Source organism: Sinohyriopsis cumingii, chromosome 1 (genome assembly GCF_028554795.1).
Source record: "Sinohyriopsis cumingii isolate HCF-2022 chromosome 1, ASM2855479v2, whole genome shotgun sequence".
Lineage (NCBI taxonomy): Eukaryota > Metazoa > Mollusca > Bivalvia > Unionida > Unionidae > Sinohyriopsis > Sinohyriopsis cumingii.
The window spans coordinates 157,635,124-157,652,290 of record NC_142961.1 but is presented as its reverse complement, the minus strand read 5'-3'; the positions used below and the strand labels follow the sequence as shown (position 1 = coordinate 157,652,290).

At 36.0% G+C, this 17,167-nt stretch overlaps 1 protein-coding gene across 2 annotated transcripts in view; it reads left to right on the top strand.

The window, feature by feature from the left end:
- Positions 1-4,667: 4,667 nt before the first annotated feature.
- Positions 4,668-17,167, top strand: part of LOC149808215 (uncharacterized) — a 91,415-nt gene continuing 78,915 nt past the window's right edge. Inside the window, exons 1-3 of one of the 2 annotated variants that reach the window (XM_089974973.1) lie at positions 4,668-4,820; positions 7,759-7,809; positions 14,684-14,844. In XM_089974973.1, the coding sequence (XP_089831099.1) occupies positions 4,766-4,820; positions 7,759-7,809; positions 14,684-14,844 (267 nt within the window). In that variant the 5' untranslated portion in view covers positions 4,668-4,765. The remainder of the gene's footprint in view (positions 4,821-7,758; positions 7,810-14,683; positions 14,845-17,167) is intronic. The other variant, XM_089974966.1, reaches the window with a different exon arrangement.

The following is a 17,167-nucleotide window of genomic DNA, read 5'->3' as shown; positions in this document are numbered from 1 at the left end:
GGTTCCAGACAACAGTGGGAGTGCGTCAAGGCTGTCTCCTGTCACCCACACTTTTCAACATATACTTAGAGCGCATCATGAGCGAAGTCCTGGAAAACCACTGTGGGACAGTCAGCATTGGAGAGCGTAACATCACCAGCCTCCGCTTTGCAGACGACATTGATAGGCTGGAAGGCAGTGAAGACGAGCTAGCCACCTTAGTGAAGAACCTGGATGAAACATCTTCCAGATTTGACATGGAGATAAGCGCTGAGAAGACAAAACTGATGACAAATAGTGGCAAACAAATCTCAGCCAAGATTAAAGTCAGAGGACATGAACTGGAAACAGTGAGCCAGTTCAGATATCTTGGTTCCATAATCACTGAAGAGGGATCAAGAGCAGAAATTTTGTCAAGAGCAGCACAAACAATGACAGCTTTGTCAAAGCTAAAACCCATCTGGAGAGACAAGAATATCTGTCTGAAAACTAAAATCAGACTATTGCGAGCTCTAGTCATCTCAGTCTTTTTGTACTCATGTGAGGCATGGACCCTGACAGCAGAATTACAACGAAGAATCCAGTCACTTGAAATGAGATGCTACAGAACCATCCTTGGCATCTCTTACATAGACCACATCACAAATGAAGAAGTGCCTAACACCATCAGGCGTGAAGTAGGCCAATATGAGGACCTCCTCACCACCGTCAAAAAGAGAAAGCTGACTTTTCAGCATGGTCCCACATTTCAAACTCTTAAAGGAATTATTACCATACGTGTACAGTATTTACAGGTTACTGCATTTGTATGGGAAAATATGAACGAGTTTTTCGGATGGAATACCGCACGCCCTTGGTAGTGCAGTATATCCATCCGATAAAACGAGTTCATATTTTCCCATACAAATGAAGTATCCTTTTTATTATATGCTCATTTTATTATTCTACATAAAGCTTAACAATATTAATAAAATACACTACAATACACAAAGTGACTGAATGTATACAGTATTCCAAACTTAATACACAAGCGCAGATTCATCATTACACAACAACATTATTACTGCGCACATAACTCTGCAAATGTGTTTCTGTTTCTGTCATTGAATGTTTGAAATCATAATGTGGGAAAAATATGAAGTCTTTCAATTGCAATTATCAAAACGACGCTATGGAATTTAATGTTTATTTCATCTGAGTGCAGTAAGGATGATGTAATTGCACCTATATTCGAAATTACAGTACAATTTCAAAATGTATAATCAAGATTGAGAACCTATGACATGGCTCATGTAATTCGGATTTGCAGAACTAAGAAAGTACATTCTGAGGAAATTCAGGATGTAAAACTATAAGTATATTTTTTGCCATTCTTATTACTAACTAAAAAACACAGTTTATGTCTTGTCACTTGCATGTTATTTGTAAGTACCCTTTCTGGCGTCTTCTGTATAGCTAGCCTAAATCCAAAACATTGTATCAAAAAAGTTAACGCGGAATGTGTCAAAGCAGCTCGTATGTGGCAGTCCACGAAACATCTGCTTTACTTCATTCAGAAACAAATTTCACAACCAAATCTTAAAGCGCCTACTACGCGAGTGTACATGATTTGTTTACAAATCAAAAGTGCTAGCGTCTGCGTTCATTGTTTGTTTACAGTAGAAAGTAGTTCCTTTATGAGTGCAATATGAAGTTGAGCGCGACTTCAGCATCGTAAAATATTGAATGATTCTGACAATGCAATGTTAACGGAGAAAAAAAAAATGAGCATAGAATAAAATTAGTAATCACAGCTCTTTCAACTCAAAGAATTCACATCCTCCACCTATACATATGCAGTGTCAAGGTCACTTGAAACTTTTGTTACGTTTTGTTTTTGTTGGTCTTGTCATAAGTATTAAAATCTGTATTGATACCTGGATTGCAGATTCTGGACGAATAGCGACGATGGTTGGATTGAAGAATCCGGAGTGGTAGATAAGATACATTGAATATAGAATGTGGAGGCGTAGCTGTGATAATTGGATTGTAGAATTTGTCTCTTACATTCAGCCAAGTTTTTAGAGAATATGTTAATATCCATAAATATTAGATAATCTTTTTGCCAGGCTCAGCAAGCCCAGACTTTCTGATATGCGATAAGTCATGTATTGTTAGAGCAGATCTGTCACCATACAAATCACTTGGTACAATACGACAATCTTAAAGCACTAATTTGTTCCCCCACCCCCTCCAACTTCTTTCTGTAATTGCATATTTCCTGTTTGTATTGATCTATTTAAGTTTTTATGAAATCCGTTCCAACACCCAAATCAAAACTTTTTATGCCCGTTCCCGAGTTTAACCAAGTTATAAATATCTCTAAAAATGTTTTCATACCAAATTAGAGAAATATTTCTTTCTTTTCCTTACACTTGTCAAATTAAAGGACAGTAAAGCGCTGTGTCTAATTCATTATCGACGATGTATAAAACAAATAAACAAGGAAACATCCCTCCTCGCCAAACATTAAATGCTATTATGTTTTTAAAATGGCTCACGTTTCTACAGTGGGATCCTTTCAAGACGATAATATTCTGCATGTTGCTTATCAGTGACTAAAATCATTTACATCGTAAAGTAAGATACGTTTGCTCCATGTTATTTTATCTGACTCGCATTATATACATGAGCTTTTCGACTTTTTTTGTGTTGGTTGACTAACATCATGTGTCTATTTCTTATTTGACATTCTTTATATCCTTCTTTTGCTGCATATATTTTGTGTGCATTTTTGTCTTGATATGCATACATATATATATAAATATACTATTTCAATAATCAGTTATATGATCATACAATTCTTTACTACGTATAAATACGCTTTCAATCTTTCCATAGTATATGCTTTCAAAATGCACAATGGTTTTAGAACGCTGATATCTAGTATGCATTTCTTTCATCTTTATTTGATTTTTCATAAGCGCAGTTGCAAATTTCTCCTCGATTATATTCCTTGTAACAGGAGGGGTTCAAATTGCACAATCTTAGATAATACAGAATAATTTTGTATGTTACAAGCTTTGTCAATATATACACTGCTTGTGGATCGTCATAAGTATGTTATCAAGTATTCCTCACATTAGATATATGACACTTTGCACGTTCAAGGTTAAGCACACGTACTCGTATGATGGCCTGTACCTTTATATGGCCCGATTACACAATAACCAATAATTACGGAAACTGTAAATATGCATCGGTTGTCGCAATTATCAGTGACAATTACCCTGACTTAAATTCTCAAAAAATAAAACAACAATCTCAAAACCTTGCAACGGCTGTGTTCACATGAGGTAACCACATATATAAATTTGGGACAGCTGTGTTCACATGAGGTAACCGTATACATAAATTTGGGACAGCTGTGTTCACATGAGGTAACCGTATATATATAAATTTGGGACAGCTGTGTTCACAAAAAGTAGTCATATGTATCAGTTCTGGAAAGATATCGTGTTAGTGATGTAGTATTTATTATTATGTAGGAATGTATGAAAATCATAGCTTGAATCATAAGCCAGCGTTCAAAACATTGCTCAAAATAGGTGACCTTGAACGAGGAAATATGTGACAGAACGCAAATACGTGTTATCTGCGACCTAGACCCAATGTCCAACGGATGAAGAAAGTACGTGGCAGAATGCAAATCTTCTTTGTATGCGACCTTGACCTCATAGTTCAAAGGGACGAAGAAGTATGTGGTAGGACCCCAAATCTGCTCTATCTGCATTCTTGACCCCAAGGACAAATGATGAAGAAAGTATGTGGAAAAATGTAAATCTGCTACCTTTAGCTCAAGTTCAAAAGGACGTGTGAGCAACCTTGACCATAATATCCAAGGGATGAGGAAGTATATGTCACAATTAATTGTCTTCTTTCATGAGGCGTGCCAAATACTAATATAATTCATAATTAGATTCATGAAATATATTAAAATGAAAAACGTTTACCAAAAGCTTAATGTAGATCCACGGTGTTGGGGACCCTGACCGCAAAAGTCTAAGGGATGGAGGAATGTGTATTAAAATCGATTATCTTAGCTTCTGTATGAAATACACCAAGAAGTATGAACACTATTAATCCAGTGCTGAGTGAAATGTATTTAGTTAGTAAATGAAAAACAGAAATCAAAACCTTAAAACACTGTTGATACCACGATATTTAAGGCTTAGGAAGACGGAATACTCCAAGTAAAACATGAACAAAGGATGGCGTTCATCGGACTTTGTAATGAAAAGCACAAGTGACTCAGCACATGACTTCAAGGATCGAGCTTTTTAACTCATGCAACTTTTGACTGACGCTTAGTTTGTTCATCTTTATTACATAACCTGTTTTAGAGAAAACGTTTACTCAATTTGAAAATTAATATGAAAATTCTCGTCTAAATGCAATGCATATAAGTTAAACAGGAGAATACCCGCCCGCCCCACAGTGTTAAACATTCGAATTAATCCCACTTGAACCACTTGCGTCCTCATTGTCAATAAATAAGTAGGTAAAGTGCAATTAATCCCAATTATTCATGTTGCTGGTGTTATTGCGTGCTCCATGCGGTTGTTGTCAGCATCTTTATCGGTCAAAGCACTATAGAAAGTCACGGGGTTTACTCTTAGCGCTAGAAGATGTTAAGGGATGCAAAATCTGGACTTTGGACCCGCTGCATGTATTCCGTCACAGTATATAATCCCGTTCTCGTGCCAAGCAGCAAAATCCGTGACAAAACTCGGTTCTACATGGACACATGGAGTTCCAATTAACAGTTTTTCTCGCCCTCGTGGCGACTGGAGTTCACTCTGGTACGTACTACATATGGCTTCTTATTTGGTAATGAAAAAGGTATTGCCGCAGTAAATCATATGTACCAACGAATTATTTTGATTGTTGTGCCATCGCAGATTTCATTATGAAAGATAAAAAAAAAAAACAACCAGCATTTACATTATATTAGACTATTTATCTGGTTCGTTATATTAAAATGCAATAATTAATGATTAATTGAAGTCTTTCAAATGATAGGCTCTTCCACAATAAACTGTGGATGCATTTAAAAATAAATAGTGGCATCTAACACATGTATTTAGTACAGTAACATTATATTTCATTTCCTGAACAAAATATTGAAATTAGTACCGTGTAAAAGAGAGATGACACTTCAGGAACACTGCTCCCCATTGAAACACAAGTAGGTCAGTCCTTCATATTCTTGAGGAATTTTCTCAACATGTGTAACATTTTATCTTGTAGTTACCAGAAATCAAGTTGGTTACGTGTTCTTTATTCCTAATTTAATAAGGAATAAGTAACCAGTTACCGATTCAAAACTTTGGACATCGAGTTGGTTACTTGTTCCTTATTCCGATTGAGTAAGAAATACGTTACCATTTACTTATTGCCGTGTCAAAAATGTTTGAATTCTTCATAAAAAAAAATACCTATCAAGTCCACATATGGAACATCCACTCCTTAAATGATTCTGACATTGACCTATCTTTGCGATTTATATCTAGGGTTATTTTCGACCCACATAACAAGTTACCGAGAAATTTACAGAGAGTAATCAGATAAATTAAAGGGTACCTAGTAGTTAATTAAAAAATAATAAGATTTGTATCTTCCTTTTATATGCTCAATGACCTCAACCACGATTACACGCAGCGCAACCTCTGGCTGCTTTTTTTGCTTACGAAAAAAAAAACTTAACTTGTTGGTTCAGCTATTTGGCTTCAATACCGTTTCTAATGTTTCCTTCCTCTGTTGGTCTCATATTGTTCATATTAAATACTGCTCTATGATTCCGTTCTTTCCATTACTGAAGTATTTAAGAAATCGAACGTTGCTCTTGTCGTTTTTCAGAAAATGTGTTTATGTTCCTGACGAATTTGAAACTTGGTTGTTGTTTCGATCCATAAAAAAAAGGATTTAAAGAAATTTTTACGTCATAAATCACGTGGTTGCAAATATCTTGAATATAAACCTTGTTTTCACTCGCTTTCATCAACAGTAAACAAAATAATAAATAAAATCACGCTTTGCAAAAGCAGAATGTGGTTTCAGAAGTTTCAACTCATGTGTTTATTTGTGCATGTACTCGGTTATTCCATTTTATTTTGATCCAGCTTTGCAAAATCTACGTCTGTTCTGTCCGGAACAAATACTGAACAAGTTAGTTTTGACTAAAATTTAGCCACACTGAAACATAAGAATCTATATGCACTTAACGTAGATACGAAACAAAGGGTTTACGTTTCAGTTCTCTCTCTCTCTCTCTCACACACACACACACACACACACTTGGTAACGACACACGTAAAAACCAGTTTCCTAACGTTCTGCACCAATCAAGCTCTTTGATGGAAGAATATCATCTTCCGCACCCACCCACCACAAAAAAACTAACGCAAAAGCAGAAGGATAACATTAGACAGATACATATTTTAATGAGATTTATGAAAAAATGAGTTAAATAATGAAAGAAGAAACCATTGGTTAGCATGCCCATTTATTCGCCAACTATCTTGCGAACCTGACATCAATGAAAAGTTGGGTGTCGGTTCTGTTGGTATATGCTACATATGTGCATTTGCCCCAAACATGTCATTTTACGAAAACACCTATCAACCTTTTCATGATGTTTTGCTTGTCATTTGAACCTTCGTGCCGAGCTGTTTGCTGCTTCTTGACTAACAAGTACTTATTTCCGCTCCGAACAAAGAAAGACTTTGACCGGCACTCGAAAAGGACATCGTATAATGTATTGCTTTGATAGTTAGTCAAGAGTTCATAAATGGTAACATTTTCCCAAACGTTAGAAATATTTTTAAATTAATTAAAATGACAGTAAGATATTTGATGGAAAGAAGGAAGGACAACTGGATTCATTAGTAGATGGATGGATGGATGCATGGATGGATGGACACACACACATATACACACATACATACATACATTGTATGCATAAGTTTTGACACTGTATGTATATATTCAATCTGATTAAAATCAGACCTCATCTGTCCTACGTTAAGGTCTAACAGTGACCACTTAGGGGTCATGTTCTGTTGACTAATGTTACTACCATAATCGCTAATTTATATCATCATTTGAAGTCCTATATCTTCGCATTCGGGAGACTAAGCAGTGAGGCTGAAGAGCATCAATGTGTGCCGAACGATTGGATTCACTTTCAGATTTCTGAACGTCGCATCTCCACTGGCTAACTCAAAGGTGATTAGAATATGACCCCTAGGACTGTGGAGTTCTGATTTTAATCAGACTGTCTATATATTTTGCGCGTTAAACAACGTTCTTGTTTAATTTAACTATATATCTACCTGCCAACACACTTATATTCATACATACAATGTACCTCTCTAACAAAGTCATATGTACAGCGTTCTTTTGCATACCAAGGCCCAGCAACGTGGAATGACTTGCCCACTGAACGTAGACACAAAGACACAGTGATCATATTCAAGAGGGCTCTCAAAACTCACTTATTTTGACTTCAAGAACAAACTTAAAGACCTAATAATGTTTCCTACCTTAAATATTCTCAGCATATATTTTGTATGTTTTCTAATTTCATGGTGCTTGTTTTTGTAATAATATTATTATATGTTTTTTATCTTATAGGTGTTGTCTAATATTGTAAAGCGCTTAGAGATTCTAAAGATTAGGCGCTATACAAAGTCCTCATTATTATTATTATTATTCTCTTTTTTTCTCCTTTGATTTTAGGTCCACTACAAGTGCAACAGCCCATCTCCACATGCTCAAGGGAATGTACTGGTGAGTATATATTTTTGTTTTATGCGTGTGTGTGTGTGTGTGATTTGGATTTTTAACGTAGCTTTAAAAAAAAAAATCAGTCATATCGCTACGATGTCTGCAGTGTGATAGTTTATAGTGATGTCTAACACTGGGCATCATGCCGCAGACATGTATCATGATGTCCCACCCAGTCACATTATCCTAACGCCAGGCCGACCAGTCCTAACACTAACTTCTTAATGCTGAGCGCTAAGTGAGGTAGCATTTTTGTAAGTCTTTGCTATGACTCGGCCGGGGATCGAACCCACGACCTCCCGCATCCGAGGCCACCGGAGCGGTATATTTTTGTTTTATTGATAACTCCAACCAGGGTGGATGGCGGGATGGGGCAGGTGCGGTGTTGTACTTTAGGGCCAGGATATCATAGCTGTTTCATACAACCATGCTTTACTCCCTTCCTCATCCCATTCAGCCCTCTTCTCCCGTAGGAATGAACTATTTTCTCTCCGATGATAAAGATTACAGGAGACATCCCAACAACCCCATACACTGCAGTTTCCGTGGAGGCGGTAGTTACGCCCGTGATAGATCGTACATACATATAAACATGTACATAAAATCGGCTGCAATATATGTACTTATTGCGGGAACCATATATAGCAGTGACAGAATAGAAACTGTAATTGTGATCCGTCTATTAATCAGAAAAGCATTTTGATAATTTTATAAAGGTTTGCACTGCCATAAATATATGCGTATTAATTCATCAGAGTACATGAAATTGCCGAATAATAATGACTTAAGTATTATCGATTTGATAATGTGAATAGAACATGATGTCTTATATATATATATATATATATATATATATATATATATATATATATATATATATATATATATGCATTCTCATATAAAGTGAACAAGATGTGACGGAGCTGTATATTTTTATTTACATTCCAATAAAAGTACTCAGGTGGTGCGATACGTACATACCTATTATTGGAAACATGATTTAAGAATAAAGCATTAAACTACTACATCTGGCCCTCAATCGCGTGTGCCGGACTTGAAACACCTGATCTCCAACGTAACACAGTGGAGTTATATGTTTATCCCGATTCAAGTAAATGTTGAAATTTTAGATGAGATGGGTTAGTTATTAACACTGGTAACTGCTTTATTTATGTCTTGTTCAAGGCAGACATGAATTTTGATATAACGTAAATCGACACAAGCGGGCCGAACAATATTCAATGATGGAATGGTGCGTGTCTCATAGTTAACAACAAAAGGTCGAATTACATAGATCGAGAACTTTAGGTTATCCCTCAGTATTTCCTTATACAGCAGGCACTCTTGGAATTAGAAACTGACTATCTCTCTGCGATCGACACCACAATAACATGTACTGCACGACCAGTTTCTTTTGCTTACATTTTTATACTGAATTTTCTTACCCCAATTTTATGCATTAAATTTCAATTGTTGTAAATTAAAACAAAGAGAAAATAAAAATGTCTATATGACTATATCAATGACTGACTCACTGGCTTTATTTTCCTCGTGGAAGCGATTGCATCAGGTTTATAAAATTCAAGATAATACTTGATCTTGAAAGACAGCAAATAATCAAAGTACAAAATGAAAGAGAATTCCTTAGTCAGCTAACACATTTTAATAAGGAACAGCGGTATAAGTACAACCATTTAAATAAGTATAGAGATATATCAGAACTAATATTGTTGATCTTGGTATGGCACTCTTTAAGTATTTGCCTAATTCTAGTAATAATACAAAGAATGCCTGTACACGTGGTATCTATTGTTAACTTATTAAAATATATTTTGAGATATTAAGACCTAACAAAAATTCTGTATGTTTTTGAAATATGTCTGTTGTTGTTATAGCGTTTAACGCCATTTTTCAGCACACGATATGCTATACATGGCGGCCAGTATTAATGGTGGAGGAAGAACCCGGGAAAACCCCGGAAAGAACCACCGACCCACGAGAAACTACTGGCCAGCTTTCTCACATACCAACATTGGTGAATCCGAGACTAGAACCCACGCAGACAGCGCTTTAGACCACTCGGGCCCCCTTGTATTGTATGTATGTATGTATGCATGCACGTACGCACGCACTTAGGTAGGTAGGTAAGTGGATAGACTAAATGACGGACTGGTATGCAGTTATGTATTGCATTTATACTTTCCTACCCGAATGTAATCTTTATAAAGGTCTGAAAACAACATTATAATGTTTGTTTAAAATAGCTGTTTTAAATCTGTTTATTGTGCATCATTTTATTTTAATGTCTCTCTTCTTTCTGTGTGATTGTATGCATGTCTATGTGCTTTCTGTGTGATTTGTATGCTTGTCTGTTTTGTGTGATACAGGTGCGTCCGCAGAGAGAGAGAGAGAGAGAGAGTGTGTGCGCGCGCGCGTGTACAAATATGTAATGGTCAGCTATTAAGTCTACGGATGTAGACCAAAACATGTTTAGAGGTAAAATCGCGGAGGGGGTGGGAACTGTTCCTTCACCCTTGTTCCTATGTGCGGGCGACCATGGTGTGATATGTATGCGTGTCTATATGATTTATGTGCAATATGTGCGCATGTCTCTATGTTTTGTGTGATATGGATGCATCTTTTTGTCTAAAATACTCATATGTTACTCTCTCTGTACACACTTTTAGTTTACTGTTTTGTCGTCAGCTGTTCAGTCAGGACCGGATCTGGTAAAGTGTTGTGGGTGGGGCAGTCTCTAAAATTTCAAAAGGCATCAAAGCAAAAGTTTGTGTCTGTTTACTCAGAGTGTGCACAATACACAATAAACGTGCGCAAAAACGAGAGTCAAATTTCAAGTGATAAGTGAATGTACGTTTGTGTGTACTTTTAGTTAACGGGGTGGGGTCCGGACCCCATCCCCACCCGGCACTGATAGATGATTTTATTTATTGTAATATCCAATCTTACATATTAAAATACAATTATTTTATGTCTGACTATAGTAACCTCTTTAAATATGTTAGCAACTGACGCTTAAATTAATCCAGTGAAGATATTCTGTAGTCAGATGTTCCACACAGTGTATAGATAATTAACTGCTTTCTTCTAACCACCACTTCTTCACTGTAATCTATGTCGGGAACAATACAGCAACAACAAATAATAATAATAATAATAATAATAATGCCAACGAGTTAGACGTAAAATCGGAATTGATGTTTCTGAACCGAAAACTTAATTAGCTCAGAAAAAGATATTAAGGGGAACTTTTCCCACCAACTTTGCAATACATCTGTTGTTTATTTTTGTTTTTTTTTTTTAATTGTTTTTTTTTTTTTTACAGAGGACAAAGTTTTGTAACTCCAATTTGTGATTTGTCTTCTAAAACAGGGGTGGGCGAACTACGGCCCGCGGGCCGCATGCGGCCCACCAAGGGCTTTCATGCGGCCTAGGAACAAGTCATCATTCGCACTGACTCTGTTTATGTTACTCTACTTATCAAATAAATGTGCTTCTTTTGAAGTTTAAGTTTAAATTTTCAAATATTAACAACATATTAACATCTGAAAATTAATTAGATGTTATTTAGAGAAACCTTTTGTTTTTGCTATTTCAAATAGTAATTATTTGACTTAATGAACTATGCGGCCCGCGACAACGTGTACATTTGTGTATGCGGCACTTGCACTGGAAAGTTTGCCCACCTCTGTTCTAAAATATCGATGTTTGTAAGACAGGGAACTCGGTGAAGTACGTGGCAATTTCGGCTCTGATTTCAGTTTTAGGGTTGACTGCAATGTCAAAAAACAAAACAAAAGTTGAATGACCCAAATTGTTACAATAAATATGACTCATTTGTTGGCTATAACATCGTTATGGTGTCGAGTGACTTCTATTGTATCTTTCACATGGAAAGGTCAAATATGTATTAAACAGACAGATACGTTGTTGATATAAAAAAAAAAGTACAAACCAAAACGAGGTTATATACGGGTATTTGATAAATAAAAGTATGGGGATAATCTCATATAGTGTTTTCGTTCGAGCCATGCTATTTATTACTGAGATAATAAATGTCTGGAGCTAATATAATGTACATAATATTTTTTAAATATTAGTTTTTATGTTTTTGTTATTCAGTAAATTGGTGCAAGAATATTTTTCTTGAAGCTATCTGACAGCCGGACGGTTTGTTGCAAACAAATTACGAGTCCACCCCCTCCGCAAAATATAATAATCGTCACTTAAATAGAAGTTCTTGTAATAGCGAAATATACCACACATTATGAATAGAACATATGCTAGTTATTCGTACCTAAACACCGGAGTAAGGCTTAGGCTCAGGGGGGCACGTGCCTACCCCCCTTCCCAAGTCATAGCTCCCCTTTCCGGTTGCCGTGGATTAAAAAAATATCGAGTTCCAATACATACAGAGAGTATAATACATAGCCTAATATAACTATAATAATGACACACATATAACTATAATAATGACACACATATAACGAAAAGCTGAGGATCAGCTTTCAGTGTGTATGTGTAGATCAATACCTTACGTTCAGTGCCCCCACCCCCCCACCCCGATAAAGTGCCTCGGGCCCCAAAGCCTTAACGCGCCCCTTTACTATGCTGTGACAAAGTAGTTTAATCACACATGCAGAAGAATAGTGAACATATCTGGATGTAAAATGTAGTTCTAGCTATCCTTTGAAACCTATCATTTCATTTTCGATGAGGATGGGGTGGGTGTGGGGCCTTGGGATTTCTTGCAGACTAGGATAATTTTTGTTCTTTTACAACATGACCCATCTTTATCAACTAAAATAATGCATATAATTGATTCCTTCTTTTGCAATTGAGTGCAAGATAATTTTGGCAACCTTTTGGGGATTGGAAATTTACTTTCCAAAAATCCTAGGAACTTCTGGAAATTTCAATTAACGGTCCTTTAAACGTATCTTACATGCACAAAGGATTATATCGTCCTAGGTTAATAAGCATTTGAATATTAGAATATTCTATTTCAATGTATTTAGGCAAATTTGAAAAATTCTGGTGTTTTGTGACTTTTATAGCGCCGATGTTTTTTTGGGTGTGTAAGTCAGGTGAACTGGGTCATGATTTGATGCCCCTCGCATTAAATCTAGCGCGATGTACCATCGATTTACCCGTACTCTAGTGGAGATAAGATACGGGGTTAGATAACAGCGGTATACACAGCTTTAATCAAATCTATCATCCCAGATGAAGAAGCCTTGAACTTCGATTATATGTCCCTGCTCATCAGTTTTGCAACTTAAATTAACCGTTGGACGAAATCTTGAATGAAAAGTGAGCAAACTAATTTAAACTTGATTGTGTACATGAAAATGGTTTGATGTACGTGAATTTAGGGACAAACCATATCCCTTTTGCCGGGGTAGGTTAGGGAACTATGATTCATGTAGGGAAAAATGTCTGCTCCCAACTAGCTTGAAAAAATTATTGCTCTGGTTTGTTAAATATATAGTACCCCCCCCCCCCCCACCAAAACCATTAGGAAAAAGAAAAATGAAATGACCTAATTAGAAATAAATTCACAGCACCCACCCCGAAAATTAAAAAGTTAGACCCTTATCTATCATACGTGTCTGTGTTGCCAGTTACTTATCATCTTTTTTTCTTTTACGAATCATATCAAATTTACTGACATAACTTTTAAAGATTTACGTATCACAGAACTTCGAGACTAAATAAAGGCATTGATTTAAATACACATCTATGTTATATTAGCTAATGGATGTGGAGATAGAGACCATCTAAATTATGAACATTCCATGACCTTTTACTTTTAATGTTAAAGCTTGTTTTGAAACGCGAGCCTGTAAACCATGTTGACATTTAGATTAATCAATCAGCGTTAGCACTGTGCTATTATTGTTCATGTTGCAGATTTATAACATTTAAACCATTCCATGAAATAGATCATTTGGTCCCAGTCTAAACCTGTTAAAAAGACCGATTTTCCTCCGCCGAAAATTGTTTTCATTATTATGTTATGCCCCATGTGTTTACACTGTGTAAACACTCAAATGCTCATGGAGAAAAAAAAAGAAAAAAAAAAGAAGCCATCTTCAACCTTTTTCTTATGTAGCACTAAACCGTTATAGTTTTGCTTGTCATAGTTTTGTGTTGAATTATTAGCAGGCGACCATGATGTATTTGCTTAGGTTAGGAGTTGGATAAATTTGTATGTGTGTATCTGAACACATTGCCATGTGGACCCTCACAATGATGGAATTAAGAAAAAAATTTCATTTATTTACTTATCTCATCCTCATATGAGCTGAAACATGAATGAAATTTCTTTGCAAAATATTTGTCTTCGATAAATTCATAGTACAAAGTAGAACCTGATAAAACATTAATAGAATCACCTTTTGCGGAAAAATAAAATACTTGGAAATGACAGGAGACATGGAGAAATTTATTGCAATCATGCCTCCATCTGCTTTACAGGATTATCTGTCAAAAATGTCAAATATTTGGGACATACGTTAGTGCAATAACAGAGCATTACCTCTATTCCGCAAAAAAAAAGAAAGATGCTTTTATTGCAGCATAATACGGGTACTAATGCATAAAATTTTCAATTTCTATTTTTTATTCTCGAAACTGTGTAATGAATCTTTGGACTTCATGGTGAACAGAGCATGTAGCAAGTTTACCTCTCCCCCAAGACCCAAGATTTACTGAAATAAATACTAAAATTAATACACTTACTGCACTGTTATATATATCTTTAAGTTATGTCTAATGAGAAATTTATTTTCATCATTTTCATATATTGGCCTTTAAACGATAAATCCCAGCCCATTTTCTGGTTTTGTTTTTACAGGTAGAAGCAATTTTCAATACAGTCCGGGTAGTACATATACATACAGTTATGAGGTTGAGACAAAGACAGCCATTTTGGGCGCCACTGAGGACCAATCCACCATCAAGATCAGGGCCACAGCTAATATAGAGGTCCTCTCGAAGTGTGAGATGCTTCTACAGGTAATCTCTCTCTCTCTCTCAAAAGTTTATTTAAAGGGCAGCAAGGTACAGGTATATATGAAAGCAAGCATTATTATTATTATTTTTTTTTTTTTTTTACCACCGAAAGGTATTCTACCAGTAAAAATAATATTCTTATATTAACCTGGGACAGTGAGGGTCGGGGTGTGATAAATAACTTTTCATTAATAATGATAAAATGTAACAATTGTTTACCTTCATTATCGATACAGTAGCACAAATTGTGTGTTATGACAATATCACCAGTTTTGGGTGAAACGATTCACCTGTGTATCAGTGTATAATTTTGCATATTGGATATTAGCTGCGCTGTCGTAGCCTCAGCTTGATTTGTTGTGGTTGAGGTCTACGAGGTAGGAGTAAGGTAGTACTAATATTAGTACTAATTGGATATATATGTCGATATTTATGGCGGGTACTTGATACAAAACAATATATACCGCTTAAAAAGTTACCATTAATCTTCAACGCCAGTGGGTAAATTATTTGTTGTCTGACTCTTTGTTATTTACGTGTATCGATATGTATCATGGCAGGCAGTGTTTCGCAATACGTATCGATACTTCGCATAGGAAAATCGTTTGACCACTACTACAGTATATGCATTAGAACTGGATGTAACGGCAGAGACATTACTACCGAACAGCAAAAACTGGATATCTGACATACCGTACAACCTCGGCAAATGCAGTTGGTAAAACGCTTTTAATCAAAGCGTGTCGTCGCTGGATTGCAGAAGTCAGTGTTTGAATATGGCAGTTGATCTAGAAGTCATGCATTTACACTTTCGAATTGAACTCTGGTAATAATAAACTAATCTTACGGAACGCACGTCATCGTAACATCGTAAGGCCATTTCCGCTAGTTTTTGAAATAAATCTAGGATGTAATTAGTCGGCATTAAGAACTATATTCTGAACTACTTTCGTTCCCATGGAACAAAATGGCGGCTAAAGAGTCAAAGTCACAATCGGAATAATCTCGGCCTTTGCTATCGTAGCTTGTGTGGTGAACTCAGCTAGAGGCGAATCACCAAACATCAAAGTAATGTTTATTCCTTCAACTACTTCCGAAGTTATTTCAAGACCTGACGGAAATGGCCGAGTGATGTTGTGATAACGGTACTATTTATATGGACTCAGAACTGTTATTATTCCTACATAATCCTTACATTTGTTTGTCAGTATTGAACTTTCCAGTGTCTCCAGATCCTAATAAATCACATGTTCATCTAAATTCTCTTCATGGATGAAGTCACGGAGAAGATATTTTTAAGTGACGTCATTTTTCACTTACAGACCACAGGTGCTCGACGCGTGCTTGCTGTTGACCCACCCCCCTCATAATCTGAAGGAAAAAAATCATACAGAGTGACAAAAATTCCTTAGATTACCCCCATGACCCCTTCTGCCATAGGACCCTCTCTATCATACTCTATCAGACTCTCTTATATAATATGATAGAGAGGGTTCTACGTCAGAACGGGTCTTCGGGTAATCTAAGGTATTTTTGTCACTCTGTATAATTTTTTTCCTTCAAAGTATTATTTTCTTTTTCTCAACATCAAGCTCAGTTCGAGCACCTTTGTTCCAGACCAGCAACAATGTCTCATTACTCGATGTGTACTGTAGTCAAAATACACATCCACACCATATTGCTTATATTCAACATAATAAACATTTTGCTTTAAATCAGTACCAAACAATGTCTAAATCTAACACATGTATTACCACTGAAATGTGAGAGGAAAATAAAAGCTATAAATGTAGACTGGGACTACATTGGTAGGTACTGACCCGAACGTAATAATTCATGTAAAAGAATATGAACCAGTCTAGAAATTGGTTAACAAAATAAAATGGAAAATTATCGACCTTTTCCGTCTAGTCGAGAATGTCAACCTTCACAAGTTCCGGTAGTTTTCGAAACTAAGGATCACATGCAATATTTACTTACCAACTAAATTGAGGAGACCGACAATATTCTAAACTACTCTCCTTCGAAACTGAAGATTTGGCAACTGATGCACTCCAATAACCATAGACTATTTTCCATTTTTAATAAACACATGTTAATACATCATTCATGACAAATTCATTTATTTTAAAATGTATAGTAGACTGAACTAAGCAAATCATTACAAGAACAAAATAATGGGGCAAAGTATTTGGAACTTTTATGTTACTGTTAACATACAAGTGTGTTGTACGAGTTGGTCAGCGTATGGATAATATCCAACGTTGGATATTAAATCGTCAGGTAGAAAAGGCTCTTATTTAAGGTGGTGCTCTACAGTTTCTTA